General features: G+C 37.5%; 2 protein-coding genes across 3 annotated transcripts; one reads left to right on the plus strand and one right to left on the minus strand.

Moving 5' to 3' along the window:
- Positions 1-2,027: 2,027 nt before the first annotated feature.
- LOC123869369 (KIF-binding protein-like) lies at positions 2,028-19,387 on the plus strand. Of its 2 annotated transcripts, XR_006796876.1 has the most exons (3): positions 2,028-3,115; positions 3,423-4,464; positions 19,378-19,387. XR_006796876.1 is itself a non-coding variant. In XM_045912253.1 (2 exons), exons 1-2 carry the CDS (start codon positions 2,143-2,145, stop codon positions 4,256-4,258), a joined length of 1,809 nt encoding a protein of 602 aa, XP_045768209.1. In that variant the 5' UTR covers positions 2,028-2,142; the 3' UTR covers positions 4,259-6,343. The 2 variants fall into 2 exon arrangements, 1 of the variants encoding a protein (XP_045768209.1); XM_045912253.1 differs by lacking the exon at positions 19,378-19,387 and having other exon boundaries at positions 3,423-6,343.
- Positions 4,617-16,451, minus strand: LOC123869371 (UDP-glucosyltransferase 2-like). Its single transcript, XM_045912254.1, has 4 exons — positions 15,379-16,451; positions 13,953-14,178; positions 7,201-7,417; positions 4,617-6,706 (listed from the first exon to the last, which is right to left on the minus strand). Exons 1-4 carry the CDS (start codon positions 16,234-16,236, stop codon positions 6,424-6,426), a joined length of 1,584 nt encoding a protein of 527 aa, XP_045768210.1. The 5' UTR covers positions 16,237-16,451; the 3' UTR covers positions 4,617-6,423.
- Positions 19,388-19,802: the final 415 nt, after the last annotated feature.

The raw sequence follows: 19,802 nt of genomic DNA on the forward strand, positions 1-19,802 counted from the left end.
CCTCTATCGATTAAAAAAAAAAATTACGCAAATCGGTTCAGAAATCTCGGAGATTTCGGTGTACATAGGTAGAAAAACACAACTCCCTTTTCGAAAGTCGGTTAAAAAAGTAGCCTATTTTACGCCCTGGTCAATCCTCTACTTGTCTGTGAAAATCCCGTCAAAATCGGTTCAGCCGTTCCAAAGATTAGCCTTTTCAAACAGACAGACAGACAGACAGACAGACAAAAATTTTAAAAACGTGTGATTCAGTGTTGGTATCGTTCAAATAACCATATGAGCTTAATATGTGGTAGTTATTTCGAAATTACAGACAGACACTCCAATTTTATTTGTTAGTATAGAAGTATAGATTGAGATTTGCCGCCATTTGTTTTAATTATTTCTCAATTCTCAGACAAAGAATCAAGGTGGACTAGAGTCTAGTTAATAGTTATTACATGGTTAATACTATTATTTTGATGTCACTAGACATTAAAATAATAGTAATAACTTTGTGAGAGCATTGCTAAAAAGCTCTGAAGAGTGATAACGACAAAAAAAATTTTTGTCTATCATAGTTTAGCTTTTATACCTACCCAAAATGTAAAAACACATACCTACTAGTCCTGTGTCAGTCACGACCGATTCGGTCATTTGACTGAGGTCGCGCAAAAGTACTGATGAACGAATCAGTCGTTTTTGACCGATCCGGTTCAACCAGTCGCCACGAACCGAGAACCACCGAGAACGAAGAATGAAACTAAAAAATATTGAAAGAAATGATTGGTCTACAGATCATAGTAAAATAGTAATAGTAAGTAATCTATACTAATCTATATTACTAATAAATAATCTATATTACTAATAAATAAAATTGGAGTGTCTGTCTGTAATTTCGAAATAACTACCGTATATTAAGGTCATATGGTTATTTGAACGATACTATAACTGAATCACACGTTTTTAAAATTTTTGTCTGTCTGTCTGTCTGTCTGTCTGTCTGTCTTTCTGTCTGTCTGTCTGTCTGTCTGTTTGAAAAGGCTAATCTTGGGAACGGCTGAACCGATTTTGACGGGATTTTCACAGACAAGTAGAGAATTGACCAGGGAGTAACATAGGCTACTTTTTAACCGACTTTCAAAAAGGGAGTTGTGTTTTTCTACCTATGTACACCGAAATCTCCGAGATTTCTGAACCGATTTGCGTCATTTCTTTTTTAATCGATAGAGGAACTTTGCGACATTGTTTCATAAAAAATTTGGAGTCCAACTCCTCAATCCTGATGCTGCAGGGGATCTGACCAATCCACGCGGGCGAAGCTGCGGGCATCAGCTAGTAATATATAGATATCCAGGACTAGGTAGGTATATTTTCCCAATATTTACCCTTGTTGTTATGTTCATTGTAAAATCGTAGGTATCTACCTACTTCATTTAGGCAACACGTGTAGGTATATGAGATGCATAAGGTTTTAGTATCTATAAATCTTAACATAATGATTAAACACGTTTAAAAATAAAAGCTCAATTAAAAAGATAGGTATTTACATCATAACAGTGCATACAATCGGGAAAAATATTACAATAATGCAGCGATTTTGAACCCGCGTCGTCGGACGACCTATAACGAAACGTGAAACTATACGAAACGAGCGTGCGCAATCGAGACGTCTTGGAGTCTCATCGTCCGATTCACGACTGAGACTGACGACTGAGACTGAGTACCGAATACCGATACATTCGTGAGGAACGAAGAGACTGATTGGACCGAAGTACCGAAGTACTGAAAAAATGACTGATGACTGATGAACGACCGAAAAGATCTCAGTCGTTGCTGTAATCAGTACTTGAACGACCGAATCGCAGAAAATGAACGATTGACACAGGACTAATACCTACATACATAGACGGCTAAATTATAACTCTTCCTTTCGGCTTTTAGTCTATGATCAAAGAATATGTAATCAGAAGTTCAAAAAGACTAGAACCCAGAGCCGTAAAACCAGTTAAAAAAAAATAGATAGGAATTATGAATACCAATTATCGCAAATCAAATCAAAATAGAGAAAGAAGTGATTTTTGATTAATTATTGTAATATTTCAGTTCTTTAAATTATTTTTGTTATTAAAATAATAAATACGAAATAATAAGAAACAGAGCATGATTATCACCGCAGACATGTCCGCAAAGGAAATCGTGAACGACTTAAAAGAAAATTACGCTAAAGTACGCAAATTACTGGACGAGGACAGTAAAAATGATCCTGAAAACGAGCCTTATTTATCGAAATACAAAGCCAAGGACATTTTGAATAATATGCGCGATGTGTTATACAATATATCGGAATCAGAATCTGGATTAACTACGATACAAGTGAATGCTTTGAAAGGTGCTGTGCTCCTATGTATAGGTAATGTTGATATGGAAACCGAGGACCTAACCGCATGTGAGAAAGCATTAAAAGAGGCGGAAGATATTCTCCTCCCAAGCGCTTTAGAACCAGAAGTAATTATATTACTTGTTAATGTTCAAAACAACCTCGGCTTACTGTGGTCCTTCAGAGATGAGCCGGAGAAAGCAAAGTATTATTTACTATCCTCGAAAAAAATTTGCGAGGATTTTAAAGCCACATTACGAATGCCTGTGCCTATAGAATCTATTTTGAGTATTACAACACCAAGTGAGGATTCAGTAGTAACAGATTTCTTGGTTCTAGAAAAAGCTCACACTTTAACATTGTACTATTTAGCTCAAGTTTATGGAAGTTTAAAGGAGAATTTGAAGTCCGCTATATACTGCCATGTTACTTTAAGGAGGCAGTTAATGTATAAAGACTATGAGCCGATTGAGTGGTCGTTAAATTGTGCAACATTATCACAAGTTTTTGTAGAACAGAATGGTTTTTATCAGTCCAGATACCACCTTGCAGCTGCATCAACTATTTTAGATCAGTACGAGACTGAATTGTTGGCGTCAGAAAATGACAGTGAGGTGTATTTGGCTAAGAAAGAGACTTTTAAACACAGGTCAGCTGATGTAGCTCGATGCTGGGTCAAATACTGTATATGTCTCATGTCAGCCTCAAAGGACAGACTAATGAGTGATGCAGACAATGTTGTGGATGCAATAACAGGTAGCTTATAAGAATATTCTTGTTGTTTTTCATATGTCCTTCTTCTCAACTATCATCATCATCATCAACCCATTGCCAGCCAATTACTGAGCACAGGTCTTCTCTCAGAATAAAAAGACACTGTTGCTGCACCCCAGCTCTGAGTTGTCTGTGTAAAGCAATCTTATATATTACAATAGTATTAAGTAAATGTATTCTATTACAAAACTTAGTTCTAATAATTCAAAGTACTTTTTAATCACATTCACAAAGTAATTTTTACACTTCTGAAATAAAAGTATTAACAAGATTTGTTATTTATTTACAGACATGTCCAATTTGACTTTAGAAGATGATGAAAACATCTGTGGAGGTGATGTCAAACAACTAGTGTTCCCAGACCTTGATGTTTCCAAATATGAGGAGAAAGTTGGAGACAAATTTTTGTTAACATACGAAGATGCCAGAGAAGTGTTTATCTGCTTTCAGGGATGGTTGAATAAAGCCAAAGATTATTATAGAGCTGATACGTTGGCTTCTGATCATATTGAACTAATACAAGACTGTTCACAGGCTTATGCGTACCTAGCTTTCTTTGAAGAAGATGATGAAAGGAGAGCCAAAATGTACAAGAGAAGAGTTGATATGCTCGAGGATTTGCTCAAAGAAGTAAACCCTACATATTACCTACAGTATTGCAGACAACTTTGGTACGAACTCGGTGAAGTCTACTCAGAAATATTGAACATTAAATTAGAAAAACTGAACACATCCAAAGAGAAGCCTACACCACATTTACTAAAAAAAATTAATATGCTATGCGAGAAGAGTATTGAAAATTATGGTAAATTTTTGGATTCGGTCAAAGATAAAAAAGGATTGTTACCAACTAAACTACAGAGTGATGAAATAAGGCCAGTCATCAGTGCTTATGTCTATATTGGAAGGAACAACATGAAAAGGATTGCTGTTGATAAAAATGTATATTTGAGTCACATCAAGAAAAGTTATGATTCATATCAGGCGGTGGTTGACATCTGCAAGAATGATCCGGACGCAGCCAAAATGATGAAAGAGGAATATGCACTGTGTCAGGAGATGGTTAATATTCTTCCATTGAAAATTAACAAGGTGGAAAATGAACTTCAAGCTTTGAAATTATAAAAAAAAACTTATTGGCGATTGTTACTGCATCAGATTTTTTTTGAGTATCACATTTTATCCTAAAAGTCACATGGTAATTTGTAATTTATTTACGATTGATGATTGATGTATCTTAGGCCAAGACGGCCTACTAAGTAATGCAACAGTTTTTGCACAATGTAAACACAAGTTAACATATTCTTAAGTTTTGTATAGTAAAAACTTGGGTTTTTAGACTTGGTCTTAGATACATCAGAATTTATTGTTTAAGTTTTTTGTGACTGGTAATTATTATTGGCACTAAGCCATTCTTGAGGGTACCATTAGAAGCCATTAACCTGTCTACTAGAATTTAATTGCTACATGCAGCAGCTGTTTAAAAAAAATACCATTACAGATTACCTTTTTCAAAGGGTTGTGTTATTGGCAGGATACATCCAATTAGGTGATTATCTTAATGGGTACAAATACCTACCAACTCGGATTTTGCCGCATTTTGCTACTTTGTGCTATTAAAAAATATAGAGTAGCTATATCCAATTAATAAAAATAAAGCTATAAATATTTTTACTTACCTAGTCATGAAGGTGATTAATAAATGTTAATAACAAAGTATTTATGTCCCTAAAGCTATAGTTGGTTTTTTAATCAAACAAAATATAGACTGCTATTTCTATATTTTGACATAATATGATACAAATTACTTGAATAACAGTCATGTGATTACAAAAAATTATGTTAGCAATTAATAAAATATTTAATAAATTAATCATCTATATGTACAATACAGTAATTGTATTTAATTGATCTAAAAATACACTGTCATATTTATTTCGCCTAAACCTAAAAAAATAAAAATATTCGGCCGTGTGATTTTACTGTTCAACATAGCATTTTAGTTATGCAATTCACGATTTAATTTTAAATTTTTACTATGAAGGTACTTTAAAAATGTATTAGCCACATTAAAGGTCATAGCACACATAGCAACTCTGAAAAGGATCGTCGCCGTATCAACTCGAGCCGTCCAGTATTCGTTGCATGAAACTCCCTGCAACGCACACTGATCGGAATTATAGCGTAATTGCCTCGTCTCGGGGACAAGCTCACGAACCGCGGTGTGCGTCGCCGTCGTCGTCAACTTGCAGTCCCCGCGCCGGCACGGCTCGTCTTCCCCGCGCTTCTCGCCATACGTCTCTTTGTCCCTGCTTGCCTGTGCTCAGCTCCGGTACGTCGACTAAGGGCCGGCGCACATATGGCGGAGCGCAGTGCAGAACATGCCCGTGAAGTTTTCTAATCGCGGACACACGCGAATTTCTACCAGAAAATGCGCGAGCACGCGCGGGACTGCGCGCGGATGCGCGAATATCCGCACAGATGCACAATTGATTATGGATTTTATTTCAATGAGGACAAGGTCGATAATATTTTGACTGAAAAATGCTCTGCCATATGTGCGCCGGCCCTTAGTCGACGTACCGGAGCTGAGCTGTTGTCCGCTTTTACATTAAGTTGACGCCTTGTTGACGACGAGGTAAAAGACTATATTATGGTGACTATCCCTTTCCCGAGTTGATATGTGTGCTGTCACCTTAAACATGACTGAAACACTGTTCCAAGAAACCTTGTGCTACATTATGTAATTAGTTCTTATAGTAAAAATTAAACGCTTAGTTACCTCCAGGGCAATATTAGGACTATTAATCACTGTGCTTTTTATCAAATTTTACATCTTACCCAACTTTATTGATTATTATTGATTAAGATATCGTAACGTCAGAGTAAAATGGATCTAAATTTTCTTGATTTAAAGTTAAAAATTCAGTATCACCGATTTTAATTTTATAACGTTTCCGCTTGGAGCGCTGCCAGTAAATGTGTAGACCAAGTTGAGCTTTAAAACTTGGGCTTTTGGTTCTACTTTACTTTACTGAAGTGTATCGACGCTCGAATTCGGTGTGATGTAAAATCTCATACTAAGCACATGTCATGTTAAAAATTGCTTAGGTACATTATTTTTTATTGTAAGGAAATGTACATTAGTTATTGTTAGCTACCAATATGTCTTTGGCAATCTAAATAATATATCTAATTATTATCTGCACCTTTCCGGATTTTTATTGTACTGTTAGATTCTGTGTCTATTTTTATCAAACTTTTGCACCTTCAACATCCGGTGACCTCAACTAATTTACTTTTACTTTCGATCGTTTTACTTTTATTATTAGATTTAAGACCTTCACTATTAAATAGGTAAATAATGCGAGGAATACTACTACAGCTATTAGAATAGTTACTGCAACGTCTATGAGAGCTAGTTGGTAGAATGAGAGGTCCCTTCCCTTGGAGTACAGTTTGGCATTGTGCCCCCATCGGATGGTTCTTTCTGCGTAGAAGACTGCGGTGTCTAGAGGTGAAGATTGCCTGTCGTGCCACATTTGGGACACTTGGCGGGTTTTTGCGACCATTCTGAAAAAAAGCCGATTTTTACAAATTGCAAATTGAAAACAAAAATGGCACTATTCAAAAATTGGTAGTTTGTATTGCAAAAACCTGATATTACGTTGTAAGAACAACGTCCGTTGCAAAGATCACTTTATATTTTAAACTTATGGTCATACTGAAGAAATCTTGATTTTTGGATAGGGTCACCAGCATGCATTGCCACCGCGCGATATAAAAGTTTCAATGTGTAATTTACACATCGAAACTTACCTACTCTTTACTTAGTAGGTAGCAAGGAGCGAGTCAAAGAGTCCTCCGTCAAGTCGGCATAGCCGCGCATGGCCTCGTTGAGGTGCTGGTCTGCGAAAAACGGCACCACCACTGCGCCGCCTCCGTCATTGAAACTTACTCTATACTCAGTAGGTACGTACTGCTTGCCCGCTTAGGTACATCGCCTCCGGCATGCCCAGCATGCCTCCGTGCGAGATAAACGCGATAAATTACACATTGAAACTTACTCTTTACTCAGTACAGCTTGCAACGCGCGAGTCAAAGACTCCTCCGTCAAGTCGGCATAGGACAGCACCGTGGCAAAGCCGGCCTCAACCGCGGCGGCCGCGTTGAGGTGCTGGTCCGCAAAGAACGGCACCACCACCGTCGGCTTGCCCGCCGCCACCGCCTCCGTCATGCCCAGCATGCCGCCGTGCGAGATGAATGCAATCACCTTCTTGTGTTCTAATAAATAAAAAAACCGACTTCAATAACGACAAAAACTAAAAATTTAAAAATTATTTATTTTATCACCGAATATTATTATGTATACAAGAGGTAATGTAGTTCTATAATTTTTGAAACGGAATTCTAGTATATTTTTTGAAACCGGTGCCAATTTATAAGCCACACGAACCGTTTATTCTTCTATTGTTTTAGCCCTCCACATTTTCCAAGAAAAAAGAGGTCAGTTAAATAGCCACTTGATGTCGAAATAAGCAAAACAAAATATTATATTAAATATTTTGAAAAATTTAATTGACTGTAGGATAGCGGTAGGCATAATATAGTAATACTTTTATGGTCTGGTGACATTCAGAACGAGTTGTGTAGGTACCTACTTTCGAAAAAAAAATTCAGAGGGGTCGCTCCGTTCGCTTGCTCCATACATAAGTAGTCTGACTCTCATATTTTGAACACTAACCAATCGAGCCCAATGAAATTTTGTGGATTACATTATAGGAACTGAATATGATTTGCGTTAAAACATTGAGTTTATCAGTTACATACAAGGATTCACATACCTACTTATTATAAATCTTTAAACCCGTGTAACTTTATACCTAACTAGTTTTTAGTGTTTGGCAAACTACAGACTGAGATATTATATAGTTTCTAGAACGTGTCTACAAAATTACATCGAATTTGATTGGTTGATATTCAAATGAAAACCAAATTACGTTTGTATATAGTAAGTGACGGCGAGTCCCTACCTAGGTACTACATTTTGTAAATTAATTCATATAAAAATGTCAGTCAGTGTTTAGTTTTCGTCGAAAACAACCGTGTCCTAAACGCAATACTAGCAGCGTAATCTGCTGACGCCGCGTCTTCGACCGCCGCGCGCGGGTCGACTGCGTTCAACATAATGACCCAGTTCCGCGTTTCGACCGCGTCAGGGTTATTATAAAATAATTTAATATTAAATCGCAGCTATACTACCTTTATACTGCAACTATGGGTACAGAAATTAAATTAATCACGAAAACGGAGCATATGCTTTTTAAAGCATTCTCCGAAAAAAAGGCGGAAAATGAGAAACTTCAACTCATGATTACTTCTATGCAAAAGCAAATATTGGAACTCCAAAATCAGATAAAATTTCTGTCAAATCAAAATCCAATGGATACCAGCCAGAATAACACTACCAAGGAAAACTCACCGCAACCTACGGAATACCAGACGGATGAGGAAGAGCTAGCCAGAGAGACAGAATGGATTAGAGCTAAAAGCAGGAAGAAAAGAAAATTGAACACCTCACCTGCACAGTCCACATCTATCAATCAGCATGATGATTCCTCTCAAGAAAGGACAAAGAAAGTTCCACCACCCCCGCCAATAATAGTAGACGACGTAACAAACTATCAGTCATTTTATGACTTATTAACAGAAGGTCCATCTGGAGACTCTTTTCGAATCAAAATGTTAAATGGCAACAATGTTAAAATAAATGCCAACAACGAAGATACATATCGGTCAATCACTAAGATATTGACTGCAGGGAATTTCCTGTGGCATTCTTATGAAAACAAGCAAGAAAGGCCCATTAAAGTCATGGCCAAAAAGCTGCATTTTACTTGCAAGCCAGAAAGAATAATCGAAGACCTACAGAATAAGGGGTTTAAGGTTGAAAATGCCGTCAACAAGCTAAGGTGGAAAAATAAGGAACCACTAAACATGTTCTTGCTTAGCTTTAAAAATGGAGAAGACATCAACAAAATTTATGGAATCACTTCGATTCTTGGATGCAAAGTGGAAATACATCCACTGAGATCATCAAAGCTCATACCACAATGTAAAAGATGTCAAACGTATGGGCACACCCAGAAATACTGTTCTAGAGAGCCAAGATGTGTCAAATGCACTGGAAAACATCTGAGTGTTGAATGCAAAAAACCAGCTGAGCAGAAACCTAAATGTATCCACTGTGGGGAAGCTCATCCAGCTAATTATAGAGGCTGCATTGTAGCCAAGGAGATGCAATCCATTAGGAACAAGAGATACAAAAATCCATCTTCTCAAAACACTCAAGCAACAAGTGATAAAGCAAAACAAACTCCAGTCATCAAGAACCGACTTGCCGAAATCAACAAAGAAATTCCTAATAAGAAGGTAACATATGCACAAGTAGCATCAAATAAAATGTCCAGCAGCAGCAACACGAGCGATTCTACCTCAAATAAACTAGATGAGATCCTAAAACTTATGTCATCATTTGATGAACGCCTGCGAAATCTTGAAAAAAGCAATAACAAAGCTCCCTTTAAAACCAAATAATGGGAAAGGAACTAAAAATATTGGCATGGAATTCTAATGGACTATTCCAACATCAACATGAGCTACAAGTAGTCCTAGATACTGAAAATATCGACATATGTCTGATCTCCGAAACACATTTTACAAAAGAATCCTATATCAAATTTAAAGGATATAAAGTATACCATGCCCTACATCCCAATAATTCAGCCAGAGGAGGTAGTGCTGTTATAATAAAAGAGAATATTTCCCACTACGAAGAAAGTAAACATGAGGAGTTAGAAATCCAAGCAGTGGCAGTAAATATCAAAACAGAACGATACCCAATTACAATAGTAGCCATATACTGCCCACCACGGCATTCTCTAAAAAAATGTGAATACATAAGATTCTTGGGACAATATGGACACAGATTTATAATTGGTGGCGATTTTAACGCCAAAAATATTTTCTGGGGCTCTAGACTAACAACAACAAAAGGAAAAGAATTGTTGAATGCGATTAAAGACCTGAGATGCGACGTGATCAGTACTGGTATGCCGACCTATTGGCCTACTGATCCTCAAAAAATCCCAGATCTGATAGATTTCTTTATATCTAAGAATATCTCACCAAGGTACCTAAATATTGAAGGAAAATATGACATGAATTCGGACCATTCGCCAATATTGTTAATATTGGATAAACATAACATTACATTCAAGGAAACCAAGCTCACTCTAGTGAATAACAATACAGACTGGGAGAGCTTTAAAATAGAGTTAGCCAATATTATAAACCTAAAGGTTCCTTTAAAATGCCCAGACCAGCTCAATGTGGAAGTAGCCAAATTTATTACAGACATACAAAAATCAGCCTGGGACAATACGCCATTCATTAAAAAATGGAGTAAGGGTACCACCTATCCTACGGAGATTATCCATCTCATTAGAATAAAGAGAAAGCAAAGAAAAAAATGGCATGCTTCGAGATCGCCACAAGACAAAACAACACTTAACAAACTCGCGAAAACAATCAAAAAAGCAATCAAAAGTCATAACGAAAATAAGTTAAATGATTACCTACGAAGCTTGACCAATGATCGAGAAACTGACTATTCTCTTTGGAAAGTAACGGGAAATCTAAAAAGACCCATCACACATATACCACCACTTAAAGATTCAAATGGAAAATGGGCTATCAATAACATTCAAAAAGCTAATAGATTCGCTCAGCATCTGGAAAATATATTCCAACCAAATGAGGGCCATCCACTTGATCTTAGTGAGATTGAAGAAAGACTAGATGATCTGCAAAATATCAGACTTGTGACACCAAAAGAAGTATCTGAAGAAATAAAGTTCAATTTAAGCAAAAAAAAATCTCCAGGATACGATCTCATTACTGGAGAAATCTTAAAAACCTTCCTCGGAAAGCTTTAGTGAAACTTACCAATCTCATAAATGCATCATTCAGACTGAGACATGTACCTGAGTTATGGAAAGTTGCTGAAGTCATTATGATTGCCAAACCGGGGAAACCACCCCATGAAACAACATCATATAGACCAATCTCTTTACTACCAGTTATTTCAAAGTTGTTTGAAAAATTGTTACTTAAGAGACTAAAACCCGTACTAGAAGATAGAAAATTAATACCAGATCATCAGTTTGGATTCCGAGAAAAGCACTCAACGATAGATCAAGTCCACAGAATTACTGATATAATAGAGAAATCATTAGAAAATAAGAAAGTGTGTTCTACAGTTTTCTTAGACGTAGCGCAAGCTTTTGATAAAGTGTGGCACGAAGGGCTTATCTATAAACTCAGAAATATGCTACCAAAGTCATTCGCAGATATCCTTGAATCATACATTACAAACAGATGGTTTAGAGTTCGTCAAGAAGATGCGTATTCTGAACTCAAGGAAATTAAAGCTGGGGTACCACAAGGAAGTGTCTTAGGTCCGGTCCTGTACTTATTATACACCTGTGATATTCCAGCACTAGAAAATAATACCATTGCAACATTCGCTGATGACACTGCGATTATAGGAACTGGTGAAAGTCACGAAGAAGCAGTGGAAAAAGTTCAAGTTGCCATAAATAAAGTTAACGAATGGACTATAAAGTGGCGAATTAAGCTTAACGAATCGAAATCAATGCATATAGATTTTACGAATAAGCGACCGAAATATCACCCGATTTATCTTAATCGGCAACTTATTCCATATGTAAATACAGCAAAGTACTTAGGTATGACGCTAGATGCAAAGCTTCGATGGAAAGCTCATGTTAAAAAGAAACGCGAGGAGCTGGAACTACGTTATAAAAAAATGTATTGGCTGCTTGGAAGGCACTCAACACTCTCAATAGATAATAAACTTATGCTATACAAGCAAATCCTGATGCCTGTATGGACGTATGGTATACAACTCTGGGGGTGTACTAAATCGACCAATGTACAAGTAATACAAAGATTCCAGAACAAAGTACTCAGGGAAATAACAAATGCACCCTGGTATGTAAGAAATCACGATCTCCACAGGGACCTTAAGATAGAGTTCGTATACAAAGTAATTCAAAAGTTCGCAGAGGCTCACCAACATCGACTTCACCATCATGTTAATTTCGAGGCTGTGAAGCTTCTAGATAACTTGGACATAAAAAGAAGACTCAAACGAACCAAGCCGTTCGAACTAGTGTTAAAAAGTGCATAAATGCAGTGATTGTGTAATAGTGTTTGTGCTACTTTATTTTTATCTAGGTCACAATAACATAGTGGACTGTAAGCATATTAGAATAAACTAAGGACAGTTATTGGACTGAAATTAGATTTAGAAATTATTCATAAGTAGAAGTTTAAGCTAGAATAAAATTACTTATTAGCCCATAGGCTAGATTGTAGTAGGAATAAAGCTACCATTATATAATGGAGCTTTATGGTAAGAAAAAAAAAAAAAAAAAAATATATATAAAAATGTAAAATTGAGAAAAAAACGGAACAGGTAAGCATATCTTCAGTGACAGATTAATTTACTGTTTCCTTTTGAGTTCATTGTTGACCCTGTTGTGTAAAATTTTGGAAGCCTTGCCTTTTCCAAAGTTGGCATTTTGGTACCTACCTACCTACTGAAACATATTAAGTAGGTAAACCCATGTTTATGGTATCTACTTATAAGTAATCGGGGTATGAGGCTGGGGACCCGCACACCCGCACCCGCGCTCCTCCGTACAGACAGGCGAAAGAAATATGACAGTGTATTTTTTGATCAATTAAATACAATTATTGTATTGTACATATAGATGAAATTTATTAAATATTTTATTAATTGCTAACGTAATTTTTTGTAATCACATGTATGTGTGGGTGTGCGGGGCGTCCCCACCTCGATTGCCATCTCGACCTGTCGTGGACTATAATTATCTATTACTAGGGGTTAGCTCGGTGAGAAAGTAGAGTCACTTAATGTGTGATGGAGAAAGCCATAATTTCGCGCAGTACTTATATAGCAGGTAAGTATAACTTGAGCAAAAAAGCGGGGTAGGTAGTAGGGAAAACTTGATGCATCGCGAGAAACAAGGACCGACTGATCAACCATTCATGTGCTCCTGCAGGGTAGAATTCCTCACGCCTCGTTCGGTTCATCAAAGATACCTTAAAATCTAAAAGAGACTATGGCTCAATGACCATGGCCAAAGTATTGTATTCATTCTATAACTTTACACACTACAGTATAGTCTGTACAAGTGTAAATTAAAAATTTATAACACCCCCGACAAGTGAAGGTTACAGTAACTAGAAAAGAGCTGATGACTTTCAAACGGCTGAACCGATTTTCTTGGATTATAGCTAAGAATACTCTCGATCAAGCCACCTTTCAAACAAAAAAACTAAATTAAAATCGGTTCATTAGTTTAGGCGCTACGGTGCCACAGACAGATACACAGACACACAGATACACACGTCAAACTTATAACACTCCTCTTTTTGGGTCGGGGGTTAATAAAAAGGAAGTAGGTACCTAAGTAAAGAAGGAGATTTTTTACAAGTAGGTAACTTGTAAAAAATCTCCTTCGTATGTTGCCATGTCAGCCAGCTGGTCAGCTTTATTTATCATTTCATGTGAGATGGAATCTACTGAAATTTGATATTTTTACTTTGAGACCTATTGTATCTCTACTGAAACTAAGTGTAGGCGTTTTCAGTAAACTTCAATCAATCAATTAATGAATCAATTTGTTTATTTGCTGATACAACTTACGTAATAACTCGTATTGCGGCAACCATTTGACCCTCAGGATGTTGCCGAACCGCGTGCCCTGCTCCTCGCTGCCCTCATACTTCCATATCACTCTCTGCTTCAGCTTAGAGAGAGCGTTGATGAAGATCTGCTCCTTGTACTCCGGAAGTGTTGAAGTTCTCAAGTGCGATCCAAAGCTGAATAGCACCACACCATGCTCAGACTCGTTCAGGAATCTCTCCATGTACTAAAAAGATTAAAAAGGTTCTGGACTGCGATCTCTCTTTGCAGCGGGGTGATTGGCTAACTCAGTGATTGAGTTACTGAGAACTGATTGACTGCTATAGCCATCAAACTCATTTGATATTGGTCGGTCCTGCATTGTTGCTTCCTTCAACGACACAGAAGTTTAAATTGTGTTCAATGGATTAAAAATAAACGTCTTGATGTCGGTGGCTATCATTCAGTGTTGATCACTGAGTTAGCGAATCACCGCCGGTGTTACAACACTGTAAATAAGTGACGATGTATAGGTACCTAGTTAGTCTAGACTCTAGATGTAAGCATGTTAGTTAACTATGAAGGAGTTGGCAGATATGCCTACTACCTATATGTATACCTAAAAGCTAAGTAGTAGGTATATTAGTAGTAGCCTAGTGCTTAAGACATCGGCTTTCTATTCGGAAGGTCAAGGATTCGATACCGGTCATGCACTGCTAACTTTTTTCGGAGTTATGTGCGTTTTAAAAATGTCAAATACCTATCACTTAACAGGGAAAATATCGTGAGGAAGCCCGCATGCCTGAGAGTTCTCCATAATGTTCTTAAAGGTGTGTGAAGGCTGCGTACTTAGCCAGCGTGGTACACTGTGGCCCAAACCCGTCTCATTCTGAGAGAATACTCATGCTAAGTATAGTGGGCCAGCGATGATCAGGACATTGCGTAAGCTTCTTAATGAACTCAATATCGTAGAAATTAAATCCACATACGCCAATAGACAGGCTTTATCATATCTGCTAGGTAAGTGTCTAATGTTATGTATAGATAGACAGATATTATTTAGTTAGGTCCCTATTTATTATCTTACTTGTTTCGGTCAATGATGATGAAATGAACCCATTAATACCCGAAACCAAAACCTAATCAGTGAATCGTGGGGTTGTCGGCTACATAATATTGTAAAGTAAAGGTATAGGAAGTCCACAAGCGGTAGGTACCTAGATAGTAAAAAATAACCAGCCACAAGTTTTTTATTAGCTTTTTTATATCTGGCGATGAATGCTTATAATAAAACGCAATTAAAAAAAACGATCGTTGAACCAGCCTGTCCTTCAATTATTTACTAAGACATTGGCGATATGGACACCAGCATATGTGCTTGTTTTTTAAATTCCGTGGAATCTCTTAGCAAAAAAATAAATAAAAAATGTAAATAAGATTAACCTACCTGTGGTATAGGTTTGGGTTTGGAGCTTAAGTGCATCCCTCCAACTTCCACGAGTCCAGGTACTAGCGGCATGGCTCCACTGAACACATGAAACGTGTTCAGAAATATCATAGACATATTCCTGCCTAGGTCGCGCAAGTCCGGAATGTTGCCGAACTTCTTCTCCAAAATCTTCCTCTCTTTCATCTGAATCTCTCTGTGATGCCATTCATGAAAAGCGATGCTAGCGAGCGTATTCTCTAGTCTATCCTTGAAACACATGTGCGATGTAAAGGGAGATGTTACGATAGGCACGTGGGATGGGTTATCGACAGCACCGACGCGTTCCATCGTCCAAGGCATGCGGGGTCCCGACACGAGACCCAATAAAGGTGCTTTGATCCCATAAGCGTAATGTAAACCCAGCACGCAATCACTCATAAAGTTCTCCACTAACACCAGATCGTAATCACCTTTCAAAGCGTCGGTTAGAGCCTGGAAATCTGTCAAGCGTTCACAAATTTTTGCCGCCGCGGTCGCAAATGGTTGTAACGGTAATATTTGTTTTGCAACTCGTCCAATTATTGGAACTTTGTACAAGATATTCTCATTTTCGAATTCGTTTAAGTCAATAGATTCTAGCCTCAATTCGTATATTCCTTGGAAGCTTATATCGTGAACATTTGGGGGTGGATCTTGCATGGGGAAAAATGATGCCACTGTCAAGTTGTGTCCTCTTTCCGCGAGACGCTTCAGGAAGGGCTCGATGACCATGTGGTGGCTTTTGCCAGTGTGCGGGAACAAGCCGAGGATATTTGCCGAATCCACATTGTAACAAAGAAGAATAATGGACAAAATATAACAGTTAAAACTGGTCATGTCACTCGCGTCTCTGTGCGACCACTATTGAAATAACACTGGACGGTTCAAGTCGCACCTACTACCACCTTACCAAGTAATGGTTTCTTAAATACAAAGTGCATTATAAAAGGCCAAACAGTGAATGTGCCTAATTAAAATGACCGGTAGGGATAATTATTAAAATCATAAAATCTCTCAATACAGGTATCTACCTGTACCTACTAAGTATATTCGAGATAAGATACTTTGTCAGAGTGATCTTATTGTGTGTGGCATTGATCACACTAATATTATAAAGGCGAAAGTTTGTATGTGTGTGTGTGTGTGTGTGTATGTTTGTTACTCCTTCACGCAAAAACTATTGGACGGATTTGGCTGAAATTTAGAATGGAGATAGATAATATCCTGGATTAGCACATAGGCTACTTTTTATCCCGGAAAATCAAAGAGTTTCCACGGGATTTCAAAAAAACTAAATCACGCGGGCGAAGTCGCGGGCATCGGCTAGTCTATTATAAAAATATAGATCGGACTCAGTGATTATATAAATATATAATTTATAAATCAATGTTGTGTGGCGCACGTTGAAGTACTTCACAGTAAGAATGCATACGAGACTTTCAGGATGAATAACAAAATTATTCAAAATCACCTTTGCTGAAGAAAGTTTTTCAGAGTGGTGATTATATAATTTGGGTGATTTGAATAAAAAACTGAAGATAAAAAAAGACAGAAATATGGTTATAGTCGTGCTAGTCTAGTGGTGGACTTCGTCTGTGATGGCGTTTGCTGGCGCGCGTGCTGTGCTTGTTTGGAGTGTTTTTTTTTTGTTAAGAGTGGCTGGTTTTTGTGTTAGTTGGTGTTTTTTGGTGGTGGAACTGACTGGGAAGCGCTCTAAAGGGGCACCGCGCGTATGTCGGCGGGCGCCGGCGCAGACGGAGTCCATACTTGTATAAATTCAATAACTTGAAAATATCACAAACTTGACATTGGCTAATCAGAGTAAAGCCAGATTTAAAGAAAAAAAAAAAAAAAAGAAAAATAGTCTAGTGGTTAAGACTCTCCTATTCCTATTAAATGGAAAACATCGTGAGGCAACCTGCATACCTGAGAGTTCTAAGTACATAATGTTCTCAAAGTGTGTGAAGTCAGTCAATCTTCCCTTGGGTAGCGTGGTAGACTATGGCCAAGTCATCATTCTGAGAGGAGACCCGTACTCAGTAGTGAACCGGCGATGGGTTGATAGCCGTGATAGCCTTGTGAATCCATATAAGACCCAAAGTAACCGGCATAGCTCAACGATTTAGCAAGCTGAAGTAGCATTGGGCAGGCCATGTCTGTCGCAGAACTGATGGGGATTTTGTCTAAATGGGGGTCTATCCCCGAGGAGTAAGCCAATCTGTGGGGTCTACTATGTAGAGAACAGCTACATACAAAGTTTCAAGATTCAGTTTACCTGCATAAAATGAGCAGTTACAGATGGTATAAACAGTTGTTGTTCACAATATACATTCCGCTGACAAAAAGACGGACGGACGGACAGCAGAGTCTTAGGGTCCCCGCGTTGACACGTTTCGGGTACGGAACTCTAAAAACAGAAGATATATAATACGAATAGGTAGGAGTCACCTACTTAACTTAAGCTTCAAGAATGGCCGATATTTTAAAAACCAACAAAAAATAAGTACGAAATATTATTTAGATAACTAACTAACAATCGAAACTTGATACTAAGTAGTTAGGTACCTATATTTACTTATTTAGCCATTATTATTTGAGTTAGTTTTTATTGAAAAAGGTGGTGGCGAAAACTACTTATTTATGGATTGTGTTGCAACTTGCAAGCAAGGTCACCTGACAACCAAACGATCATTGCCAATGGGTAAATAACTAAATACTCACCATCTTCCTACTTAGCAGGTACAGTTTAGTATCCTAATTATCTTTCAAATTGATCTATTTATTAATTAGTATTATTTACTAGATGATGTCAGTGATTTCGACCGCGTGGACAGACAGACGGTCGAACAGCGGATTCTTAGTACGTTATAGGGTTCCGTTGGTACCCTTCGGTACGAAACCCTAAAATGATTTCTGAATGAAATGTGATATGAAAAAGATCTAATCTACTTTTAAAATGCGACCTTCCATATCAGATTTTTTAAATAAAAAATTGAGACTGTTTCCAATTTTAAAATTATAGTAGCCCAATAAAATGTTGGTAGGTATACTTACGAAGGTAATAAATACAAAATGTCTACATATTACCTACCTGCAACTAGGTAGGTACTTCGCAATAAAAACAAGGATAATTTAAAATAATATTACACAAAATACCGCTTTGGTTTTTGTTGTTTTTAGGATTCTGTACCGCAAAAGGTAGAAAGGAAGGGTTCCTTTATAGGACCACTTCATTTCTGTCTGTCTGTCAATACCCTTTTTCTTCAGGAACTCGTGGAAATATTATCAAGACGAAATACCTAACTCTACGGTTCCTTGCGCTGCGTTGTCAATAATCAAGCTTCCAAGTCAATAGAATTTTTTTTCTAATACTTACCAATTTTGTAGGGTTCCGTGTGTAAGATTTTTATAATAAATCGGTGTAATTTTAAAAATATTATCTTTTAATTTAAATGGAATAGAATTAATCGCATCGTTGCGCTAGCGGTGGCTAGAGTCCGCAGAGGTCGCTATTGAATTATTTATTAATTAACTTTTTTTTGGGTAAAAATACACCCAAAGCAAATAATTTTTCCTTAGTTTTTCTCCATGGTACACGTACTTACTTGCTTCTACTTCCTAGCTAATGAAGGCCGTTAAGAGAGTGACTCCATCAAGTGTCAAATTGGATTGCACCAGAGGGCGAGGAATGCCGCTGGCCGTCCATACGATAAACCGGTCGAATTCTGCTGTGCTGTCGTCCTAAAGGCATTAGGTAACTAAAAACAATCAGTCAAGTGCGAGTCGGACTCGCATACGAATGGTTCCGTGCCATCGTACAAGAAATAACACATTTTATTTTCATGGCGGCTATTTTGAAATTTTTATTAATTTATTCTGATTACATGAATATAAGATCGCGTTGCGTTGGCACCCTTCTAGTACGGAACCCTAAAAGTCGCGAAAAATGAGTTATTGACAAAAAATATGGGATTTTAGATAAATTGATGTTTCTTTGTTACGCAGCAGGACCAAACTAATAATTTAGCTAGAACCTTTGGTCCTACGGATGTAACATTTTTTTAAAAACAATATTAGCCATTTTAATCATGACTAACATTCCCCTTTCCCCTCCAACTAAGCGTAAAGCTTGTGCTAAGAGTGGGTACGACAATAGTGCAACGGTTGGGGCTTGAACCGCCGACCTTTCGGAATTCAGTCCACTCCTATAACCGGTGAGCTATTGAGGCTTGACAATCTTTTTTAAAACATTACTTATTTAAAGTTCCCGCGTTTTTTGGCGATTACTCAAAACTATTTTTTGCAGTTAACGGCTTTCTAGACAATTATTTATAGGTTCTATTTCTATTTAGGAATGCAGTCCCTTGCAAGAGTATGTATAGTGCGAACATTATCAGATCTCA

This window comes from Maniola jurtina, chromosome 11 (assembly GCF_905333055.1).
Source record: "Maniola jurtina chromosome 11, ilManJurt1.1, whole genome shotgun sequence".
NCBI lineage: Eukaryota > Metazoa > Arthropoda > Insecta > Lepidoptera > Nymphalidae > Maniola > Maniola jurtina.